The following is a 24,740-nucleotide window of genomic DNA, read 5'->3' on the forward strand; positions in this document are numbered from 1 at the left end:
GTTGCTGGAGATCAGAAGTGCATGTGTTGTATGCTGAGGCAGGTGTTGTATGCCGAGGCAGTGAAGAAAGTAGAGGAAGATGGGTCAAGGGTGAGTTATGCTGAGAGGATCCTTCTGAGTAGTAGATTTGTGCCAGCACAGAGGGACGGGCCTATGAGTTATATATGCCTCAGTAAGGTTAGCGTCTTAGCGTTCATTCTGTAGCAAAGGTTATCAACTGTACCGCAGAAATGGAAAGTAAATCACAGAAAATAGATGTTGTTTTGGCAGCAGCTGAGAAGTACTTGGGTGTACGAGATTTGACTTCAGAAGAGTTACAGGGTGTGTTGACTGGTGGTGTCCCTTCCTTCCAGGTCGTTGGCCTGGGGTAGGATCAGATTCAATTAGTGGAATAAGGTGGTGGGTTTTAATGAGTGTAGGGTTAGTTGGTATGGTAATTAAAAATATATGTTTTATTAAATTTTTCCCGTTTCCCACGATGTATTACAACGTGTAATGGATTTATACTATAGTTCAGTTGGGGGCGGTAATGCAACATATTGGATGCCAACCGCCATTATACCTCATTTAAGAAGATCACAGCATCGAGTCACCGCACGACACAGAAAACGGACCAGACCCTAAAATACACGCCACTAAAAACACACATGGATCTATAGGAACCAGTATATCGGTGAATACAGCAAAATTAGACGCGCCTGACCATTACCACAAGGTTACACATAGCTGTAGTTTATGCTAGGTTATGTATGCAGGGAGAATTGCAGTTGCTGTTTGGAAGTGAAATATTTTATGGAGGCTTGGAAGGACGCGGGGGAGCGAGGAGCCGAAGTGGGGAAACTGGAGATTGCTACAACGTACTGGAAACTACAGCTTCTGCTGGCTACGAGTAACCCACGCGCACGGGACGGGGTGGAAACATGGCCGCGAATGGCAACAATTTAACATCTGGGATGGGAGAAATTATCCAACTGAACGTTGGTGGGACACGGTATTACATCGTTTAAATTGACCAATTCAGTCTAAAAGAACTGTCAATGTGCTTGCTCTCAGGGAGGGCAGGATAGTATTAACAGACTCGGACAGGCAGACAGACGGCTTGGTCGTTTCTTTTTAGGTTGATATGATGTCGCAGACGATAACATGGAATTCGGGCTGCGATAAAATGCACGAAAAGCACGCAACACACGGAATTGTCAAGGCGTGTTTACATTGTTGCAAAACGTATTTTAGGATATGTCTGAACAATGTGTAGTAAATTGCTCAAATTATTGACGGTGTTCCAGTCACATATGTGTTAGCAGCAGCATATAAATTACCCAAGCATGATATCCCATATTAAACACTTTCCATAATGTATGTGTGTATTGATCTGTAACATGATCCCACCTTGGCTTGGACATAGGAATACAATATGTGGTGATATCCTACACCTGGGCTTGTGTATCTCTCTGGATGAATATGATGAAAAACGTGAAAACCTATGAGAATTCATGAAAAATAGTATTGTACAATTACAATCCACTGTTATTGAATCTCATTCATTTTGCGTTGTCATGATATGTCTGAGTCGGTTTGATCTTAGGTATATCCTCTCCTTCCTCAGGTTCAGCACCTCTAGACAGACTCTCATGTGGATCCCAGACTCTTTCTTTTCAAGGTGGGTCAATCCACACATCTCTATCTCTGCTAAGATGTGATCTGGCTACAGCTCTGGAAAGGTGACCCAGTTCACTTCATGTTCATCTCCCAGCGAATCAATTGTGATAATGTACAGTGTATCAAACAGCTTTCGGACTACAGGATTGCCCCACAGTTGAGATAAAGCCAGAGCGAAAGCTGAGATTAGCTTTTTATGGCTAACTAGAGCAAGAGGTTAAGTCTGTGTATGTGCCTGGGTGTGTTTCAGTTTGCTGAGTGGGAGAATATCATCTCTACTGGATGAAACTGGAGCTGTGAGTTCTGAGTCTTTCTACTAAACATTCCACAGATGTACTCTCTTGTGCTCTTTTATACAGTGATATTACTGTACCAATGGTATTTACCCCCCCCAAAAAAAGAAAAACAACATGATTCTAAATGTCCCTCTTGTCCTCTAGATATTTATTGACAGGGACCCAACAGCCTTTGCGCCCATCTTGAATTTCCTTCGAACCAAAGAGTTAGACTTAAGGTAAGAATACCTGACCCTCCTTACATACAAGGTCAATATGTGTATATAGTCTACATTATGGGGAAGCATATTGGGCCAGGTTAGGTCTTGACTGATGTTCTTTTCTCTTCGTAGGGGGGTAAACATTAACATTCTCCGCCATGAAGCTGAGTTTTATGGGATAACGCCATTAGGTATGGCCTCCATGCACTAAATTGAACAATTACTATGCTACTATCTGGTATTACTATGGTATTACATAGTTATTTATTTGCTATATTTCTCACTTCATGTCTTTAGCTAATCTGAGGAAAAACACAAATAATAATCACTTTATAGTTTTCCCTTGTCCACTTACCTATTAGCTGTCAGATACAGTATACTACCTATATAAAATATACAATATAAAACTACTTTCCTGACACGAAGTGCTGATTTGGTGGCATAATTATGTTTGGTTTCTGAAGTATTTCTGAATATCTGTCTCTTGTGTTGCGGTGTCTGTCTTCAGTGAGGAGGTTGTTGCTGTGTGAGGAGATAGAGCGTTCGTGTTGTGGCAGTGTTCTGTTCCATGGATACCTTCCCCCTCCAGGTACTGTATATAGAACGTTCGTCCTGTGGCAGTGTTCTGTTCCATGGATACCTTCCCCCTCCAGGTACTGTATATAGAGCGTTCGTCCTGTGGCAGTGTTCTGTTCCATGGATACCTTCCCCCTCCAGGTACTGTATATAGAACGTTCGTCCTGTGGCAGTGTTCTGTTCCATGGATACCTTCCCCCTCCAGGTACTGTATATAGAGCGTTCGTGCTGTGGCAGTGTTCTGTTCCATGGATACCTTCCCCCTCCAGGTACTGTATATAGAGCGTTCGTGTTGTGGCAGTGTTCTGTTCCATGGATACCTTCCCCCTCCAGGTACTGTATATAGAGCGTTCGTGTTGTGGCAGTGTTCTGTTCCATGGATACCTTCCCCCTCCAGGTACTGTATATAGAGCGTTCGTCCTGTGGCAGTGTTCTGTTCCATGGATACCTTCCCCCTCCAGGTACTGTATATAGAGCGTTCGTGTTGTGGCAGTGTTCTGTTCCATGGATACCTTCCCCCTCCAGGTACTGTATATAGAGCGTTTGTCCTGTGGCAGTGTTCTGTTCCATGGATACCTTCCCCCTCCAGGTACTGTATATAGAGCGTTTGTCCTGTGGCAGTGTTCTGTTCCATGGATACCTTCCCCCTCCAGGTACTGTATATAGAACGTTCGTCCTGTGGCAGTGTTCTGTTCCATGGATACCTTCCCCCTCCAGGTACTGTATATAGAGCGTTCGTCCTGTGGCAGTGTTCTGTTCCATGGATACCTTCCCCCTCCAGGTACTGTATATAGAGCGCTCGTGTTGTGGCAGTGTTCTGTTCCATGGATACCTTCCCCCTCCAGGTACTGTATATAGAGCGTTCGTCCTGTGGCAGTGTTCTGTTCCATGGATACCTTCCCTCTCCAGGTACTGTATATAGAGCGTTCGTGCTGTGGCAGTGTTCTGTTCCATGGATACCTTCCCCCTCCAGGTACTGTATACAGAGCGTTCGTGCTGTGGCAGTGTTCTGTTCCATGGATACCTTCCCCCTCCAGGTACTGTATATAGAGCGTTCGTGCTGTGGCAGTGTTCTGTTCCATGGATACCTTCCCCCTCCAGGTACTGTATACAGAGCGTTCGTGCTGTGGCAGTGTTCTGTTCCATGGATACCTTCCCCCTCCAGGTACTGTATGTAGAGCGTTCGTGTTGTGGCAGTGTTCTGTTCCATGGATACCTTCCCCCTCCAGGTACTGTATATAGAGCGTTCGTGCTGTGGCAGTGTTCTGTTCCATGGATACCTTCCCCCTCCAGGTACTGTATATAGAACGTTCGTCCTGTGGCAGTGTTCTGTTCCATGGATACCTTCCCCCTCCAGGTACTGTATATAGAGCGTTCGTCCTGTGGCAGTGTTCTGTTCCATGGATACCTTCCCCCTCCAGGTACTGTATATAGAACGTTCGTCCTGTGGCAGTGTTCTGTTCCATGGATACCTTCCCCCTCCAGGTACTGTATATAGAACGTTCGTGTTGTGGCAGTGTTCTGTTCCATGGATACCTTCCCCCTCCAGGTACTGTATATAGAACGTTCGTGCTGTGGCAGTGTTCTGTTCCATGGATACCTTCCCCCTCCAGGTACTGTATATAGAGCGTTCGTGCTGTGGCAGTGTTCTGTTCCATGGATACCTTCCCCCTCCAGGTACTGTATATAGAGCGTTCGTCCTGTGGCAGTGTTCTGTTCCATGGATACCTTCCCCCTCCAGGTACTGTATATAGAACAGTGTTCTGTTCCTGTGGCAGTGTTCTGTTCTGTTCATGGATACCTTCCCCCTCCAGGTACTGTATATAGAACGTTGGTCCTGTGGCAGTGTTCTGTTCCATGGATACCTTCCCCCTCCAGGTACTGTATATAGAACGTTCGTCCTATGGCAGTGTTCTGTTCCATGGATACCTTCCCCCTCCAGGTACTGTATTCCCACAACTCCTCTTACCTAGAAATCTGCATTCTCTGGCACAGGTGAATTACAGGACATTGTACTCTCTCTCTATTCCTCTGTTTGTTTACAAGGAAAATATAAGTGCTCTAGTGACGCTCTTTCTAGTGTTAGTTGTGTCTTTGTACTTTTGGTATCTTTGACATTTATAAAAATGTGTTAGTAATGTAGAATTTGATGTATTGTTTCATGAGTTAGTTGGTTGATTGGTGGATTAAAGAATGTGCTTCTCCCAGCCCGTAACTCCAGCCCCACCCCTGCAGCCTCTGGCCTTGCCGCTGAGGATCGGCCTGGTCCTAGCGGAGCAGAAGGGGGGTTCCCCCAAACCTGCCCCCCCCACACCTCCCTTCCCGGACCCCCTGGAGCCGAGGCGCCACACAGACTGGGTAAGCAGGGGGGCAGTTAAGGGTTAAAAAACAAGGATGTGTGTAATGAGGCATGGAGCAGGGCTGGAGCTGGCTGTTCTACTCCCCAGACTCATTAGAACACTGTGTGCCTGTTTAACGAGCAATCAGAATACTCAGTCCTACCATTGGTCAGGAGATGGGCTGTGTGTGTGTGTGCCAGGTTTTCCGTTAGCCTGAAATTGCAGACTTTTGCCCCCAAAAATGTTTTTAGAAAAGCCGATAAATAAAATTGGGGCGAAATAATACATTTTAGCCTATTCACTGATGGAAATACCAGTCTATGGAAATACATTTGATTAGTCATGCTTATCGGTCTATAGGTCATTTGCATAATTGTATGAAATTAAACTGGCTTGTGTGCACAGTATATTTGTTATTTATCTTATCACACGTGTACAGCATACAAATGCAGAGCCTTTGAGTGGAAAATCTGTTTGACCACGCTGAGCTGCTGCAGCATCTTGTGGTGCTTTCAACACAACTGGGAAAATACGAGGTCAAATCATGACGTCAGTGATCTTCAGTTCGGAAAGTCAGAGCTCTAGAAATAGGCCAGAGTTTCCGAGTTGGAATTAGTTCAGAAAGTCAGAGCTCTAGAAAGAGGCCAGAGTTTCCGAGTTGGAATTAGTTCAGAAAGTCAGAGCTCTAGAAAGAAGCCAGAGTTTCCGAGTTGGAATTAGTTCAGAAAGTCAGAGCTCTAGAAAGAGGCCAGAGTTTCCGAGTTGGAATTAGTTCAGAAAGTCAGAGCTCTAGAAAGAGGCCAGAGTTTCCGAGTTGGAATTAGTTTGGAAAGTCAGAGCTCTAGAAAGAGGCTAGAGTTTCTGAGTTGGAATTAATTCAGAAAGTCAGAGCTCTAGAAAGAGGCCAGAGTTTCCGAGTTGGAATTAGTTCAGAAAGTCAGAGCTCTAGAAAGAGGCCAGAGTTTCTGAGTTGGAATTAGTTTGGAAAGTCAGAGCTCTAGAAAGAGGCTAGAGTTTCTGAGTTGGAATTAATTCAGAAAGTCAGAGCTCTAGAAAGAGGCCAGAGTTTCCGAGTTCCCAGTTGTTTTGAACGTGGCATCAATCAGCAATGGAAGGCAGGCTTCATCAGCGCGTCACACACCACTTTACAGTGTGCTGGAGGCAGTATGCATTTTGAAAACATGCATTTAATTGTTTGAAACCTGAATGTTTTAATACAGTATTATGAGGCATGTCTTAACTTGCTTCAAAGTAGCCTATTAGATCTTCTCTTTCTAAATTTATAACAAATATTTTCATCTCTGTCACATGAAACCACTCGCATGTGCAGTGCCATTTTGACAACTGTGTTGTCCCGCTAATTGCATTATGGAACGAACATTCACGCGTAGCCTCCTGCCTTGTGTGCATTGCTGCGCTTAATATGTGAATAAAATAATAGTTTATCAACATTTTAAGCTAAAAGTTCTGATCTGTTGCATCAGACTCATTGCTTTTAAAAGGTATTGTTTTTTTATGTAGCCTAGGCCTACTGGTTGTATGAATCTGTCTATAACTGTCCCAGAGTCTGTTTGGAATAGGCTATTTCTTTCTTAAAAAGCTGACCAATAGAATAGGTAGCCTAAACCTTTCTACTATAGTAGATTGACATAAGTTAGTTGTTTTGCTACTTGTCTTGTTGGATGAGGAAAAGCATATGTGGACAGTTATTCTAACATGTTCGAAGTGCACATCAGAATTAGGTAAGGACCGCATATCATTGTATCCTAGACTTTCGTGTTCTGTTAATATGATTTTACATATTCTAAATGAGATTTACATCATTCTTTGCACCGTGGGTGGACACCCTAACCAGGTTACGCATCCAATGGGTCTGGTCAATGTCTCAAATGTCCAGTAAATTAAAATGGTGCCGGCAAATGTCTGGCGTCACATTTTCCCAACGGAAACGTTGGTGTGTGCATGTGTGTGTGTGTGCATGTTTGTGTGTGTGTGTGTGTGTGTGCATGTTTGTGTGTGTCTGTGTGCATGTTTGTGTGTGTGTGTGTGTGTGTGCATGTTTGTGTGTGTGTGTGTGTGTGTGTGTGTGTGTGTGTGTGTGTTGTGAGCCACAGCCGGTTTAAGCTGGTCAGAGACCATGACAGGGCTCTTAGTGTAGTACGCACAGAACTGAATCATTCTATGAATTATATTGATGACACAACATTTTGTTGACACCCTCACCCAAATACATTTTACATGGTCATGTACAGACTTTTAAAAATCACATTGCATTTGTAAGCACTATTGCGCAATCATGGTAATGTACAGCGCATGTCTAGCATAAAAAGTAGGGGAAAATGGTACCAGCACCGGCCTACCCAAACCAGGTAACTGACAAAATAAAGTGACACCATTCTTCCATGAGAAATTCCTTCATTTGGTGTTTTGTTGAAGGTGGTGGAAAATGCTGTCTCAGGCGCCGTGACAGATGATTTACATCGTTTTCATGCTCATCAAACAATTAGTGACATTGTCATTCTGTGGGGGCATAGCCATGGTAGCCAAAATAATGGCCTGCCTAGCATTTTTATACTTGACTCTAAGCATGATGGGATGATATTTTCACCTGTGTGAAAGCACCTGTTTTCAATATACTTTGTAATATATACAATATACTCTGTAAAGTTACCTGTACATTGTACAGCACTGTGTGTGTCCAGGCAGTTAGTCAAGTACTATGGAAAGTACTATGTTATGTTTCCAGGTGCTGTGGTGGATCCTAGGAAGGTGCTGATTGTAGCTGGACATCATAACTGGATCGTAGTGGCTTATGCACACTTTGTCATCTGTTACAGGTAACTCTGGCCTTTGTAGTTGGATCCATCCACTCAGAGTTGATATTATTGATAGATTATAAATCTGGAGTGTGTGTACTAACGTGTGTGTATTCTCCACTCCAGGATAAAGGAGTCATCAGGGTGGCAGCAGGTGTTTTCTAGCCCCTATCTGGACTGGTCCATTGAGAGAATCGCTGTCAACGCCAAGGTACTGTTGTACTGCTATAATCACAATGGATTGTCTTGAAAGTTGCGTTATCTATCATATGTATTCTTTTTAAGGTGGTAGGTGGTCCCCATGGCGATAAGGACAAGATGGTGGCAGCCGCCTCCGATAGCAACATCATCCTCTGGAGCATCCAGGACGGAGGGAGCGGAAACGAGATAGGTAGGGGGGGTGTGTTTGAGAGATTGTGAAAGAGAGACATGTTTGTGTGTGTGTTATTGACTCACTCTATCCCCTCCTCTCTCTCGCTCCCCCTTTCTCTCTGTCTCTGTTCTATCTATCCCTTGCTCTCTCCAGGTGTGTTTAGTCTGGGTGTACCAGTAGATCATCTATTCTTCATTGGGAACCAGCTAGTGGCCACCAGTCACATGGGGAAGGTGGGGGTCTGGAACGCTGTCACACAGCATTGGCAGGTAGTAATACATAGGGTGTGTGTGGCTGTGTGTCATTGGAAGTGGGTATGTATGTATTTGACATTGTGTGTATGAGAAAGGGAGAGAGTTTAAACCCTTTCTTTTCTCTCCATCAGGTGCAAGATGTAGTTCCCATCACCAGCTGTGACACAGCTGGCTCCTTCCTGCTTCTGGGTTGCAACAACGGATCCATCTACTATATAGGTACACACACTTCCTGAATTGAAATGGAATTGACCCCAGCCCTTCTTGGTTTCATATTCTCTCTCTCTCTCTCTCTCTCTCTCTCTCACTCACTCACTCACTCACACACAGACATGCAGAAGTTTCCTTTGAGGATGAAGGATAATGATCTGTTGGTGACAGAACTGTACCACGACCCATCTGACGATGCCATAACTGCTCTCAGTGTCTACTTCACACCCAAGACCAGTGAGTACATACACAGATACATTCTCAAACACGCATGCGTACATGCATGCACACACTCCAACGAAGACTGAAATATATTATTTGGGCCTCCCGGGTGGCGCAGTGGTTAAGGGCGCTGTACTGCAGCGCCAGCTGTGCCACCAGAGACCCTGGGTTCGCGCCCCGGCTCTGTTGCAACCGGCCGCGATCGGGAGGTCCGTGGGACGATGCACAATTGGCCCAGCATCGTCCGGGTTAGGGAGGGCTTGGCCCGTAGGGATATCCTTGTCTCATTGTGCACCAGCGACTCCTGTGGCGGGCCGGGCGCAGTGCACGCTAAACAAGGTGGCCAGGTGCGCGGTGAGGTATTTTTGGTGTAACATATTATAAGACTACTATGCTACAGTGTATTCGGAAAGTATTCAGACCCCCTTGACTTTTTTCACATTTTCTTACTTTAAAATTGATTAAATAGTTTTTTCTCCTCATCTATCTAAACACAATACCTCATAATGAGAAAGGAAAACTGGTTTTTAGACATTTTTGCTAAAAAAAACTGAAATTTCACATTTACATAAGTATTCAGACCCTTTACTCAGTACTTTGTTGAAGCACCTTTGTCAGCGATTACAGCCTCGAATCTTCTTGGGTATGACACTATAAGCTTGGCACATCTGTATTTGGGGAGTTTCTCCCATTCTTCTCTGCAGATGCTCTCAAGTTCTGTCAGGTTGGATGGGGAGCGTCGCTGTACAGCTATTTTCAGTTCTGCCCAGAGATGTTCGATTGAACTTGTCCCGAAGCCACTCCTGCGTTGTCTTGGCTGTGTGCTTAGAGTCGTTGTGCTGTTGGAAGGTGAACCTTTGCCCCAGTCTGAGGTCCTGAGCGCTCTGGAGCAGGTTTTCATCAAGGATCTCTTTGTATATTGCTCCAAATATTGTTTCTCATGGTCTGAGTGTCCTTTAAGTGCCTTTTGGCAAACCCCAAGCGGGCTGTCGTACCTTTAAGTGCCTTTTGGCAAACCCCAAGCGGGCTGTCGTACCTTTAAGTGAGGAGTGGCTTCCATCTAGCCACTCTACCATAAAGGCTTGATTGGTGGAGTGCTGCAGAGATGGTTGTCTTTCTGGAAGGCTCTCCCATCTCCACAGAGAAACTCTGGAGCTCTCTGAGTGACCATCATGTTATTGGTCTACTCCCTGACCAAGGCCCTTCTCTCCCTAATGCTCAGTATGGCCGGGTGACCAGCTCTAGGTAGAGTCTTGGTGGTACCAAACTTCTTCCATTTAAAATGATTGAGGCCACTGTGTTTTTGTGGACCTTCAGTGCTGCAGACATTTTTTGGTACCCTCCCTCAGATCTGTGCTTAGACACAATCCTGTCTCGGAGCTCTATGGATATTTCCTTCGTTCTCATGGCTTGGTTTTTGCTCTGACATGCACTTTCAACCATGGGACCTTATATAGACAGGTGTGTGCCTTTCCAAATAATTTCCAATCATTTGAATTTACCACAGGTGGACTCCAATCAAGTTGTAGAAACATCTCAAGGATGATCAATGGAAACAGGATGCACCAGAGCTCTAATTTGAGTCTCATACCAAAGGTTCTGAATTACTTATGTAAATAAGGTATTTCTGTTTTATTGTATTTGTTCAATTTGCTAAAAAATCTAAAAACCTGTTTTGTAGATTGATGTGGAACATATGTATTTCATCCATTTTAGAATAAGACTAATGTAACAATGTGGGAAAAGTCAAGGGGTCTGAATACTTTCCGAATGCACTGTTATGCTATTATATTCGGTTCTGTTATGTAAAATACTAATAAATCATTGTGATCTTGCGAGACATTGATTCAGCTCTGATTTAACTTTACTAAACAAGCACCGTTGTTGGAAGTGATAATCTTCTATTTGTAATAATAATAAGTGATTTTACATTTGTCATTTAGCGGATCGACTTACAGGAGCAATTAGGGTTAAGTGCCTCGATCAAGGGAACAGGTTTTTCACGTACTGGCCCAACGTTCTCAAGGGTTATTTTAATTGATTCTTGGTGCAGAAAGGACAGCACAGTAACTAAGTGGTCACATATCGGTCTGGGTTCCACTGCGCAACAGGGCGTCCGTGGAGTTCTCTTAAGGATCGGCCCCTTTTTTCAATTTTCGCCTAAAATGACATACCCAAATCTAACTGCCTGTAGCTCAGGCCCTGAAGCAAGGATATGCATATTCTTGGTACCATTTGAAAGGAAACACTTTGAAGTTTGTGGAAATGTGAAAGGAATATAGGAAAAAATAACACATTAGATCTGGTACAAGATAATACAAAGAAAAAAACCAACCTTTTTTGTATTTTCTTTGTACCACCTTTGAAATGCAAGAGAAAGGCCATAATGTATTATTCCAGCCCAGATGCAATTTAGATTTTGGCCACTATTTGGCAGCAGTGTATGTGCAATGCTTTAGACTGATCCAATGAACCATTGCATTTCTGTTTAAAATTTAGTGTCAAGACTGCCCAAATATGCCTAATTTGTTTAATAATTACTTTTCATGTTCAAAACTGTGCACTCTCCTCAAACAATAGCTTGATATTCTTTCACTGTAATAGCTACTGTAAATTGGACAGTGCAGTTAGATTAACAAGAATTTAAGCTTTCTGCCAATATCAGATATGTCTATGTCCTGGGAAATTTTCTTGTCACTTACAACCTCATGCTAATCGCATTAGCCTACGTTAGCTCAACCGTCCTTCAGGGGACCCACTAATCCTGAATAAGTTTTTAAGAACTTGGATTCTAGATCTCCTTCGTGTGATGATAAGGTTAATTCGGTGGATCAGTTTGTGTGCATATGCATTTGAGGTGGTATTTTTCTGTAAACTAAGCACTCGGACGGACAGTAGGGCCGTACATGAGCCCTAAGTCCATAACAAGCCGTTTTATCCAGGGACAGATTAATACAGTGCTGCTCTCAATCATCAAATTACACCAGATAGCATAATTTAGCCACATCAATAGTTTCAAAAAAATAACTGTGGGTTAATTTTTATCACAAGCATAAACAGGTGACCGCCAAAATAAAAGAAACACCAACATAAAGTATCTTAAAAGGTGTTGTGCCACCACGAGCAGATTGTCACGTTCTGACCTTAGTTCTTTTTGTTATGTCTTTGTTTTAGTATGGTCAGGGCGTGAGTTGGGTGGGTTGTCTATGTTCTGTTTTCTATGTTGTGTTTTTGCGTTTGGCCTGGTATGGTTCTCAATCAGAGGCAGGTGTTGTTAGTTGTCTCTGATTGAGAATCATACTTAGGTAGCCTTTTCCCACTTGTGTTTTGTGGGTGTTTATTTTCTGTCTTTGTGTATGTCACCAGACAGGACTATTTTGTTTCATATCATTCTCGTTGTTATTTTTGTTTTAGTGTTCTGAGTTGAATAAATATCGTCATGAACACGTACCACGCTACGCTTTGGTCCGATCCTTGCGACTCCTCGTCAGAAGAAGAGGACGAGCGTCACACAGATTTATAGGAAAATGAAATACAGAAATCTATGCTGAAGAAAATATACATGTGGAGCGTGGTTCGCTCTGTGTTGTGTACTTTTAATTAGGACGCTGTCGCAACTGGAGGTCTGCTAGTTGTGTACTTTTAATTAGGACGCTGTCGCAACTGGAGGTCTGCTAGTTGAATTATTTTAATTAGGACGCTGTCGCAACTGGAGGTCTGCTAGTTGAATTATTTTAATTAGGACGCTGTCGCAACTGGAGGTCTGCTAGTTGAATTATTTTAATTTGCTCTGCACACGAAGAGACAACACACATTATGTTAACCCTCGGCACAGTCCTGGCTCTCAGGCACCTTGCTAGCCGAAGGTCAGGCAAAAGAGAGCGTCAAAAGGAGATAACAGGTGCTGTGTACACACATTCAGTGCACAACAGCAATACAATACAAGTAAGATGATACAGAACATAATTCGGACAAAATAAAAGACTTACCTGCACACGAAGAGACAACACACAATATGTTAACCCTTGGCGCAGTCATAGCTCTCAGGCACCTGCGCAAGCACATGGACACTCACTCAAACACTGTCCCAAGTACTCACAAGTTACAATGGATACCCTAGCTTGGTGAAACTTGTTAACATAAACCTTTATCTTGTCCACATTGTAACAAACTTGTGGTTGCATAACAGCACATTGTGTAACATTACCACGGTTTTATATTTAACAATTTCGGAGCCAAGGACAAAATACTTCTAGCTACCTGAAGGTCAGGCAAAAGAGAACAATAAGGGGGTATGGAAATACAGAACCCGCGATGGACCAAACCAAAATATACAAAACTTTTACAATCACATGTATGTACAATATTGATATGAAAAAGTGTTTGTACACCAAAAAATAACATTAGCTATGCAGCTGTAATTAAATAAGAAAACACACTGAATTATTATTATTATCAAATTATTAACATCCCTTCTTGACCTGGCCTATTTCAATTGGTCCTCGTGTGCAATTTGGTGCATAATCTAGGGGAACAACATCACACTGCTACACATGCAACATGTAAAATGTTGGTCCCGTGTTTTATAAGCTGAAATAAAATGTATGAAATGTTCCTTACGCACAAAAAGCTTATTTCTCTCAAATATTGTGCACACATTTGTTTACATCCATGTGAGTGAGCATTTCTCCTTTGCCAAGATAATCCATCCACCTGACAGGTGTGGCATATCAAGAAGCTGATTAAACAGCATGATCATTACACATGACAATAAATGTCACACCCTGACCTTAGAGAGCCTTTTTATTTCTCTATTTGGTTAGGTCAGGGTGCGATTTGGGTGGGCATTCTAGTTTTCTATTTCTTTGTTGGCCGGGTATGGTTCCCAATCAGAGGCAGCTGTCTATCGTTGTCTCTGATTGGGAATCATACTTAGGCCGCCTGTTTTCCACCTGAGTTTGTGGGATCTTGTTTTTGTTCAGTTACTGTGTAGCCTGCAGAATGTTATGTTCGTTTATCTTTTTTTTTTTTTTGGTGTTCATCAAGCATACCCATAACTTGATGCAGCCACCACCATGCTTAAAAATACAGTGCATCAGGAAAGTATTCACGACAAAGTGAATTTCTTTGCCACATTTTTTGCAGTATTACTTTAGTGCCTTCCTGCAAACAGGATGCATGTTTTAGATTATTTTATGTACAGGCCTCCTTCTTTTCACTCTGTTTAGGTTAGTTTTGTGGAGTAACTCCAATGTTGTTGATCCGTCCTCAGTTTTCTCCTATCACAGCCATTCAATTCTGTAACTGTTTTAAAGGTGCACTATGCTGAAATCAACATTTCCTGGTTGCTAAAATTAATAATATTTTGCCTAATTTCAGTTTGTGACAAAGCAAACAGTCATTGGGAAGAGAATCATTGCACCATCTAAACCACTGTGAAATATATTTTCCATAACCAAAAATATTGTAATTTCAGCTGTTTGAAGCCTGTGTACACTGAGTACACCAAACATGAGGAACATCTTCCTAATACTGAATTGCACCCCCCCCATGGGATGCTCGCCCATGTTGACTCCAATGCTTCCCACAGTTGTGTCAAGTTGGCTAGATGTCATTTGGGTGGTGAACCGTTCTTTATTCACACAGGAAACTGTTGAGCGTGAAAAACTCAGCAGCGTTGCAGTTCTTGAAAAACCGGTGTGCCTGGCACCTACTACCATTCAAAGGCATTTAAATCTTTTGTCTTACCCATTCACCCTAAGAATGGCACACATATACAATCCATGTCTCAAACCTTAAAAATCATTATTTAACCTGTCTCCTTCCCTTCATCTACACTGATTGAAGTGGATTTAACAAGTGACATCAATAAGGGATCATAACTGTCACCTGGTCAGTCTGTCATGGACAGAGCAGGTGTTCTTAATGTTTTGTAAGGGAGTTTCTCTCCTTGTCTCTGCTCCCTCTCTCCCTAGGTGTGAGTGGTAACTGGATAGAGATGGCGTATGGGACCAGTTCTGGAGCAGTGAGGGTTATAGTCCAACACCCTGAGACAGTAGGCTCTGGACCTCAGCTCTTCCAGACCTTCACTGTCCACCGCTCCCCTGTCACCAAGATCATGCTCTCTGAGAAACACCTGGTCTCAGGTAAGAAGGGACAAGGGAAATATTGTGATATATTTGAGCCGAGTTATTAGTGCTGAGTGATAAAAAAAATACAAATAAATAGGTCTGTTTTTGAGGTCCTCTTTTTGAGGTCTGTTCGGTTTTGGTTCGATTAATTACAAAAATAATCACGATTTTCGATTCGGTTTTAATAAAAAAAAAAAAACATAATTAAATGCACTATGTGGATTGAATGCTGTAACACAGAATAAAACAATGAATAAAAGTCCTATGATAGTAGTGACTGCCCATTACTGATTACACTTATTAACCATCATTTATTCACATTACTTTAATAATATATTTCAGTGGTGGATATTACATTTGTTTTATTTGATTACTTTATTATTTAATTCAAACTCCTCATCTCTATAGAGCTGCTGCCAATAAAAATCACTTTTTTAGTAGTTCTTCAAAGTAAATTTATTTTATTTTACAAGGTAAGTTGACTGAGAACAAATTCTCATTTATAGCAACAACCTGGGGAATAGTTACAGGGGAGCGGAGGGGTGATGAATGAGCCAATTTGAAGCTGGGGATGATTAGGTGGCCATGATGGTATGAGGGGTAGATTAGGAATTTAGCCAGGACATCCAGGGTTAACACCCTTACTTTTACAATAAGTGCCACGGGATCTTTAGTGACCACAGAGAGTCAGGACACCCGTTTATCATCCCATCCAAAAGACAGCACCCTACACAGGGCAGTGTCCCCAATCACTTCCCTGGGGCATTGGGATATTTTTTTAGACCTGAGGAAAGAGTGCCTCCTACTGGCCCTCCAACACCACTTCCAGCAGCATCTGGTCTCCCATCCAGGACCAATCCTGCTTAGCTTCAGAAGCAAGCCAGCAGTGGGATGCAGGGTGGTATGCTGTTGATAGGGTTGCATGTTGCATTAATATTTTTGTTCAGTATATTTTAAAATAAATCATTTACAGCCAATAATAAAGAGAAAAGCCAGCAGTGGGATGCACTTAGATCATGTACAGTGTTTTCAGGTAGAACTGCTCTCTATTTATGCCCTTCTGATCTCGCATCCTTCTCTCTTCCGTTGCAGGCGTAAAAGAAACACAGACCGGACACGTAGGCGCGCAATGGATTATGGTCATTGTAGTTGATTATCACGTTTTCTACGCTAAACTATGTAGAATATTGGCCTGTTGGAAACTACAACTTCCTACTACATCACACAGTTCGGCTTGATCTGATTTATCTCTAGATAAAGTGTGCAATGTGCACATTGAGCTCACAGAAAGAAAAAAAAGAAAAAATGGAATTCAAATAATTAAACCGACATCGGTCAAATTACCGACATTTCAGTTAATCGCTCAGCGCTAGTTATTATGGAAGCGGAATAAGAAAATAACGATGATGATGATGATATATCTGTATGTATCCAGGGTGGGTCTGGCTTTAGAGTGGGTCTGGCTCCACAGTGGGTCTGGCTCCAGGGTGGGTCTGGCTCCAGAGTTGTCTGGCTCCAGGGTGGGTCTGGCTCCAGGGTGGGTCTGGCTCCAGAGTTGTCTGGCTCCAGGGTGGGTCTGGCTCCAGGGTGGGTCTGGCTCCAGGGTGGGTCTGGCTCCAGAGTTGTCTGGCTCCAGGGTGGGTCTGGCTCCAGAGTGGGTCTGGCTCCAGAGTGGGTCTGGCTCCAGGGTGGGTCTGGCTCCAGAGTTGTCTGGCTCAAGAGTGGGTCTGGCTCCAGGGTGGGTCTGGCTCCGGGGTGGGTCTGGCTCCAGAGTGGGTCTGGCTCCAGAGTTGTCTGGCTCCAGAGTGGGTCTGGCTCCAGGGTGGGTCTGGCTCCAGAGTTGTCTGGCTCCAGGGTGGGTCTGGCTCCAGGGTGTGTCTGGCTGTGTTTCATATACATTGTGTGTCTCTCGTCTGTCTGTCCGTGGGTGTGTGTTTTGTCTCCTTTCAGTGTGTGCGGACAACAACCATGTGCGTACGTGGACAGTGACGCGGTTCCGAGGCATGATCTCCACGCAGCCTGGCTCCACCCCCCTCGCCTCCTTTAAGATCCTCTCATTGGAGGAGACTGAGAGCCACGGCAGCTACTCATCAGGCAATGACATTGGTGAGAGAGGGGGAGCGGGAGGGAAGGAGAAAGTGAATAGATATGGTAAATGGAAGGGGTGGATGGACAATTGTTAAAGTAAATCTAGAGCCCAGTATCCAGGGTGGGTCTAGAGCCCAGTTTCCAGGGTGGGTCTGGAGCCCAGTATCCAGGGTGGGTCTAGAGCCCAGTTTCCAGGGTGGGTCTGGAGCCCAGTATCCAGGGTGGGTCTAGAGCACAGTATCCAGGGTGGGTCTAGAGCCCAGTATCCAGGGGTGGGTCTAGAGCCCAGTATCCAGGGTGGGTCTAGAGCCCAGTATCCAGGGGTGGGTCTAGAGCCCAGTATCCAGGGTGGGTCTGGAGACCAGTATCCAGGGTGGGTCTAGAGCCCAGTATCCAGGGTGGGTCTAGAGCACAGTATCCAGGGGTGGGTCTAGAGCCCAGTATCCAGGGGTGGGTCTAGAGCACAGTATCCAGGGTGGGTCTAGAGCCCAGTATCCAGGGGTGGGTCTAGAGCCCAGTATCCAGGGTGGGTCTAGAGCCCAGTATCCAGGGTGGGTATAGAGCCCAGTATTCAGGGTGGGTCTAGAGCCCAGTATGTCGGGTGGGTATAGAGCCCAGTATCCAGGGTGGGTCTAGATACCAGTATCCAGGGTGGATCTAGATACCAGTATCCAGGGTGGGTCTAGATACCAGTATCCAGGGTGGGTCTAGATACCAGTATCCCGGGTGGGTCTAGATACCAGTATTCAGGGTGGGTCTAGAGCCCAGTATCCCGGGTGGGTATAGAGCCCAGTATTCAGGGTGGGTCTAGAGCCCAGTATTCAGGGTGGGACTAGAGCCCAGTATTCAGGGTGGGTCTGGAGCCCAGTATCCAGGGGTGGGTCTAGAGCCCAGTATCCAGGGTGGGTATAGAGCCCAGTATTCAGGGTGGGTCTCGAGCCCAGTATCCAGGGTGGGTATAGAGCCCAGTATCCAGGGTGGGTATAGAGCCCAGTATCCAGGGTGGGTATAGAGCCCAGTATTCAGGGTGGGTATAGAGCCCAGTATTCAGGGTGGGTCTCGAGCCCAGTATCCAGGGTGGGTATAGAGCCCAGTATTCAGGGTGGGTCTCGAGCCCAGTATCCCAGGTGGGTCTAGATACCAGTATCCAGGGTGGTGTGGTCTCCCCTCAGGTCCATTTGGGGAGAGAGAGGACCAGCAGGTGTTTATTCAGAAGGTCATCCCCATCACCAACAAGCTGTTTGTTCGCCTCTCCTCCACTGGGAAAAGGTATTACACATCAGTTATACACACATATCATGATGTTATAGCCTTGTCTGATAAACATGGTCATTTAGCTCTTTCATCCAGCGTTTTCACAATTCCTGACATTTAATTCTTGTAAAGATTCCCAGTCTTAGGTCAGTTAGGATCACTACTTTATTTTAAGAATGTGAAATGTCAGAATAATAGTAGAGAGAATTATTTATTTCAGCTTTTATTTCTTTAATCACATTCCCAGTGGGTCAGAAGTTTACATACACTCAATTAGTATTTGGTAGCATTGCCTTTAAATTGTTTAACTTGGGTCAAACGTTTCAGGTAGCCTTCCACAAGCTTCCCACAATAAGTTGGGTGAATTTTCTGTAGGATTGAGGTCAGGGCTTTGTGATGGCCTCTCCAATACCTTGACTTTGTTGTCCGTAAGCCATTTTGCCACAACTTTGGGAGAATGCTTGGGGTCATTGTCCATTTGGAAGACCCATTTGCGACCAAGCTTTCACTGATGTCTTGAGATGTTGCTTCAATATATCCACATAATTTTCCGTTCTCATGATGCCATCTATTTTGTGAAGTGCACCAGTCCCTCCTGCAGCAAAGCACCCCCACAAAATGATGCTGCCACCCCATGCTACACTGTTGGGATGGTGTTCTTCGGCTTGCAAGCCTCCCCCTTTTTCCTCCAAACATAACTATGGTCATTATGGCCAAAATGTTATATTTTTGTTTCATCAGACCAGAGGACATTTCTCCAAAAAGTATGATCAGTAGTCTGGCTGCGTGGTCCCATGGTGTTTATACTTGCGTAGTATTGTTTGTACAGATTAACGAGGTACCTTCAGGCGTGAATTATAAGTGAAATAATCTGTCTGTAAACAATTGTTGGAAAAATGACTTGTCATGCACAAAGTAGATGTCCTAACCGACTTGCCAAAACTATAGTTTGTTTAACAAGAAATTTGTGGAGTGCTTGAAAAACTAGTTTTAATGACTCCAACATAAGTGTATGTAAATGTCCAACTTCAACTGTAAATTCACCAAATGTGGTCCAAGTAGACATTCCACCTATAACCCAGGTATTGCTAGTACTATGCTCCAGCCATAGAAATCCTATGAAATTACTATTCATTTACTATTACTGTAGTATTGTAATTAATTTACTATTACTATAGTATTGTAATTCATTTATTATAGTTTTGTAATTCATTTACTATTACTATGGCTCAAATACACTGAGCTACCAGAACTGTGGCTGCTCTGTTCTGGTCTGAATGCAGTCAGTTCCGGTCTGTTCCAGTCTGATGTGGTCTGTCCTGCTTGTCCCCACAAGGATCTGTGAGGTGGCGGCAGTGGATGGGACCACCATCTCGTGTTTCACAGTTAGGGAGTGTGAGGGTTCTAGCAGGATGGGTTCTAGACCCAGGAGGTACCTGTTCACAGGCCATGGCAATGGCAGCATTCAGATGTGGGACCTCACCACCGCTATGTACACTGCCAACAAGGGAGAGGAGAAGAAGAAAGATGGTAAGGAGAGTGTGTGTGTGTGTAGTGGAAAGGTGTGTCTGTGTGAAAAGATAACAAATCATTTGTATAGGAACATTATGCATCTGAGGGCATTGTACCTATCTATGGCTTGTAGTCTGTTTATTATCTATCCTGTTGCCTAGTCACTTTACCCCTAGCTCAATTACCTCGTACCCCTGCACATCAACTCAGTACCTGTACCCCATGTATATAGTGAAGATATTGCTACTCATTGTGTATTTATTCCTCATGTTATTTTTCTATATTTTTCTCTCTGCATTTGACAGATAACATTTGATTTGATTAGTCATTGACACTTTGTTTTGACACTGATCAATTATAATGTGTTTGATTGACAGAGGTGGGCGGGCCAACAGAAGAGGAGCTGCTTCAGCTATTGGACCAGTGTGACCTCAGCACCTCCCGCTGTGCCACGCCCAACATCAGCCCCGCCCCCTCGGTGCTGCAGCCCAGCCGTCTCCGAGAGTCCTGCTCCAGGTCAGTCTCTACACCCCTGAGTCTGACGCTTTATGTTGTGCACGTTTGTCTGTCTACTGTGTCTTTTTCATGCTGTCTATATCTATTTCTCTGACCCCCGTTGTCTTTATCTCTCCAGCCTCCAGCTGCAGGCCCAGGATCCCATTCCAGAGACGGCCACCTACGGAGCTCTGCGACCCTACAGAGAGAGCCCACTGCTGGCCCGAGCCCGGCGCACAGAGTCCTTCCACAACTACAAAGACTTCCAGAACTTCTCCCTAGGGAAAGGCCTGCTGGAGAGCCCTGAACAGGCTCCAGGACAGGGGGCACGCCCAGGTACAGAAGCCAGAACCCGGTCGCTGTGTGAGGCTGGAGAGGAGGTTGGGAGGAGGGGCTCTGCCATGGAGCTCTGGGCTAGCCGAACCACTAACGCCGCCTACGCTAATGTCTTTGCTAACGTTGCAGCTGAGGGTATCACAGAATCGCCACGGCAACCGCCTGAGAGCCCTGGTGGTGACATTCGTCGAAGGCTCCAATCGGAGGAGGAGGAGTGGGCGGGGCTTGGATCAGGGGCGGAGGCTAGAGGCTCTGAGGTGAGGAGGAAGGCAGGGTTTGAGGGGGGGTTGTTTCTGGGCAGGAAGAGGGCACCTCCCGTCCCCCAGCTCTCCTCGCTGTCCTCGGGGGGATGCAGTGACTCCTCCTCCACCGCCTCCCCCTCCCCCACTAAGCTGGCCTCCACTTCCCCCCGGCGCAGGAAGTGCAGCGAGCCGGCCAATCAGGACAGCAACCTGTGAGTGAAAGACAGCTCTGATGCAGACACACCCCTTGTGTCTGTCAATCAACAGCTTCAGGTAGAAGTTACCCCCGAAACACTGATCTAGGACCAGCCAACCCTCCACAAGCCTAACCATTAGGAGGAACTGGCCTTAGATCAGTGTCTGAGGGCAACTTCATCTCACAGGCAACACTCATGTGCCGCAGCCTAAGGATCATGACTTTAACCCTTTATATATCTCCATCATTGCTGGTATCTGGTTGCTACACAATTAATAATAATAAATCATTTGGTGGGTGCTTATATTTGTTCTAACGTCATACATGTACAAGTGTGTATTAATACTTGTGTGTGAATTGGACATGTGTTTTTTGCATATCCCAACTCTCCAGGAGACACCCTTGGAGTTTGGGTTCATGGCCAGGGTGCACCTCCAATGTTTGTTCCAATAGTCCCTCATGACATCATTCAGACTTTTTGTGTTGGATGCATGTAGTTTACCGACTGTTAACAAAGTGCTACATACGTTTATTTCCCCCTTGTGGTTACTTTCCCAAACCAGTAGCCATGTGTGTTGTGTTTTAGACATGAATGAATTCAACACTACACAGTAAATCACTTTATTTGTACTTCCTGATCGAAACAGACCGACGTCTCATGCTGAAGATCAATGTGACTTTCCATGGTGTTGTTTCTTTAAATATAAGGAGGATTACATTTTGTAGTGCCTTCTTTGACATCAGCCATAATCTACGTATCCCCCTGTCCTGTGATGGAGAGAGGATATAGAGTCTTAAGGGCAGATTCAATGAGATTGGCAGCCGCATAGCGTCGTTTTGGAGGTGTCGGAGGTGGAGCTGCGTTAGAGCTGTCAAATCCACAAGAGGCTCGTTGTGTTACCTGCCATTGGATGCAACGAAACCACACCAGACTGTAATCCCAACAAATCCCATGCGGCCGCGTTAAAGTTCAATCACTCAAATTAGACTGGTGGGCATAAATCCCCCATCAAATGAGCATGAAAACATGCATCAGCCTCACATCAATGACACCAGTCATTATTTTGAACATGATAGAAGCCTGCACTTTTCTAGTGCCGTTTTGAACCTCTAACACAAAGGGATAATAAGGAAGACGATTGATGTGTGACAGGAGCATCCGCTCACCGATATGCCAGCTCATACCGCTTGTACACCTCCAACACATTCAGGCTGTATCACAACCGGCCGTGATTGGGAGTCCCATAGGGCGGCGCACAATTGGCCCAGCGTCGTCCGGGTTTGATCAGTGTAGGCTGTTATTGTAAATAAGAATTTGTTCTTAACTTTCTGGCCTAGTTAAATAAAGGTTAAAAACAAATGTGCTGCTATGTGGATGTCGGCAAACGCTGGTTAAAGCTCCATCTGATTGAATCCAGGCCTTAGACCAAAGGTTCTGACTGTCCAGTTGTCACAGGTTGGATAGCTGCTATTATTGTCACTCCTGTCACCCAACGATAGCTTTCAGATGGACAAAGAGAATAGGGGAGAGAGAGAGAGCAAGAGATCAATGGAGCCCATCCTTTAGTTCCCTTCCTAAGACATCCTCTACCCCATCACTGGACCAGACCTGGGTCAAGTACATACAACTTGAGGTGCACTTGATTTAGCTTGTCCACTGAAATGGAACCAATGGAATAGTCCCAAAAGTGCAAACGCTGCCCAACACTCTAAATCAAGCACACCCCTTGTATTTGAATGTACTGTATTTGACCCAGGTCTGTTTTAGACAGAGGTGTTCAATAAGAGATGTTCAATAAGGAATATTGAACATGTACAAAGATGTACATTTAAATAATATGCAACCTGATTATACTGTATGTGAAGAGTATACAGTACCTACAAAATCCAAACTATATATATATATATATATGTAACCATACTGATGCATTTAATATTTATGTAACTATCTACATATTTGCTGTTGTTTGCGACATGTCTGTTTGTTCTCATATAATATATATTGATATGAATCCTATTTTATTGTACCTAAATTGTATTTACACTCGCACTATGAAGACTAAATAATGAAGTAATATTGTATTTGGTATGAGATGATATGTAGCCCTTTGAGGAATAATGCCTGTCCCTCTGTGTCTAAGGCCTGGATTTATTCCGATCCACGTTAGATCCGCCTTATAGTGCGATTTGACATTTAAAGGTAATTTCCTATTGAGCTGACATATCCATCGTTTACCGTGAATGCGGTTTTTACGAAAGTGGGAACATTGCCTTTAAAAGTTGTATAGGGACGATCAGATTGAATCTATTTGAATGTTGTATAGGGGCGATCAGATTGAATCTATTTGAATGTTGTATAGGGGCGATCAGATTGAATCTATTTGAATGTTGTATAGGGGCGATCAGATTGAATCTATTTGAATGTTGTATAGGGGCGATCAGATTGAATCTATTTGAATGTTGTATAGGGGCGATCAGATTGAATCTATTTGAATGTTGTATAGGGGCGATCAGATTGAATCTATTTGAATGTTGTATAGGGGCGATCAGATTGAATGAATGTTGTATAGGGGCGATCAGATTGAATCTATTTGAATGTTTATAGGGCGATCAGATTGAATCTATTTGAATGTTGTATAGTCAGATTGAATGTATTTGAAAGTTGTATAGGGGCGATCAGATTGAATCTATTTGAATGTTGTATAGGGGCGATCAGATTGAATCTATTTGAATGTTGTATAGGGGCGATCAGATTGAATGTATTTGAATGTTGTATAGGGGCGATCAGATTGAATCTAGGCCTAAACTACATCTCTTCTCATATTTACACTTTCACTCCAGCCAGATACTAAAGAAAATAAATAGATCTATATATGTTGCTCGTTATAACATTTTGTATAACACTGTATGTACAAACACATTATTATGTTGCTGTATATAGTATGTATCAGTGCTTACTGACCTATGGTATAGCACTAATCTGTTATTCACCTGTTGGCACTGCTGTTGCGTCTGAGCTGACTAGACAGGATGAAGTCTAAAGACCTATTTATGACCCTATGGTTCAGCTTGGGTTTAGCTGGCTAGTAGTATTCACACTAACCTGGTAACCTTGTATTGTAAGGTCGGGTATAATAGGGGTGCAGGCTTTTGTTCCATCCCAGCAATAACAAACTTGATTGACTCATAGGGATAGATTCAGTCAGTTTTGCCATTACGGCATAGCAGTTTCATTGTTTTTATCTAGGCAATGTTGGAGGTGTTGAATGAGCAAATGGCTCCCGGTGTTCTACATATCACGGACATGGCCATTGGGTGCGCCGAGTCGCATTAGTCATAATCCCATGCAGCCTTGTTACAAGTTTGAACTATTTAAAAACATTTTAGTAATTTAGCAGACGCTCTTATCCAGAGCGACTTACAGTAGTGAGTGCTTACATTTTCATACTTTATTCGTACTGATCCCGTGGGAATCAAACCCACAATCCTGGCATTGCAAGCTCCATGCTCTACCACCTGAGCCCCATGCTCTACCACCTGA

General features: G+C 44.1%; 1 protein-coding gene across 4 annotated transcripts; it reads left to right on the top strand.

The window, feature by feature from the left end:
• The first annotated feature begins 213 nt into the window (after window positions 1–213).
• Window positions 214–23,736, top strand: LOC115146373 (BTB/POZ domain-containing protein KCTD3-like). Of its 4 annotated transcripts, XM_065004286.1 has the most exons (19): window positions 214–991; window positions 1,607–1,660; window positions 1,910–1,955; window positions 2,100–2,173; window positions 2,288–2,346; window positions 2,664–2,749; window positions 4,924–5,089; window positions 7,817–7,907; window positions 8,013–8,097; window positions 8,172–8,277; window positions 8,413–8,528; window positions 8,645–8,732; window positions 8,844–8,960; window positions 14,921–15,091; window positions 17,027–17,182; window positions 18,337–18,433; window positions 19,755–19,948; window positions 20,308–20,446; window positions 20,565–23,736. In XM_065004286.1, the coding sequence occupies exons 1-19, from the start codon at window positions 921–923 to the stop codon at window positions 21,217–21,219; spliced, it is 2,571 nt and encodes an 856-aa protein (XP_064860358.1). In that variant the 5' UTR covers window positions 214–920; the 3' UTR covers window positions 21,220–23,736. The 4 variants fall into 4 exon arrangements, with proteins under 4 accessions (XP_064860358.1, XP_064860356.1, XP_064860355.1 ...); XM_065004284.1 differs by lacking the exons at window positions 214–991; window positions 1,607–1,660; window positions 1,910–1,955; ... (1 more) ...; window positions 2,288–2,346; window positions 2,664–2,749 and adding an exon at window positions 3,138–3,256 and having other exon boundaries at window positions 4,940–5,089; XM_065004283.1 differs by lacking the exons at window positions 214–991; window positions 1,607–1,660; window positions 1,910–1,955; ... (1 more) ...; window positions 2,288–2,346; window positions 2,664–2,749 and adding an exon at window positions 3,271–3,960 and having other exon boundaries at window positions 4,940–5,089.
• The last annotated feature ends 1,004 nt before the right edge of the window (window positions 23,737–24,740 follow it).

This window comes from Oncorhynchus nerka, linkage group LG18, assembly GCF_034236695.1.
Source record: "Oncorhynchus nerka isolate Pitt River linkage group LG18, Oner_Uvic_2.0, whole genome shotgun sequence".
In the NCBI taxonomy this organism is placed as follows: Eukaryota; Metazoa; Chordata; class Actinopteri; order Salmoniformes; family Salmonidae; genus Oncorhynchus; species Oncorhynchus nerka.

What these genes read in the sequence shown, in the direction of transcription:
- LOC115146373 (XM_065004286.1), top strand. Translation starts at nt 921, where the DNA reads ATGGCCGCGAATGGCAACAATTTAACATCTGGGATGGGAGAAATTATC. An exon ending in CTGTCACACAGCATTGGCAG is followed by an intron (nt 8,529 to 8,644) that starts GTAGTAATACAT and finishes TCTCTCCATCAG; the next exon opens with GTGCAAGATGTAGTTCCCAT. An exon ending in CTCTCCTCCACTGGGAAAAG is followed by an intron (nt 18,434 to 19,754) that starts GTATTACACATC and finishes TGTCCCCACAAG; the next exon opens with GATCTGTGAGGTGGCGGCAG.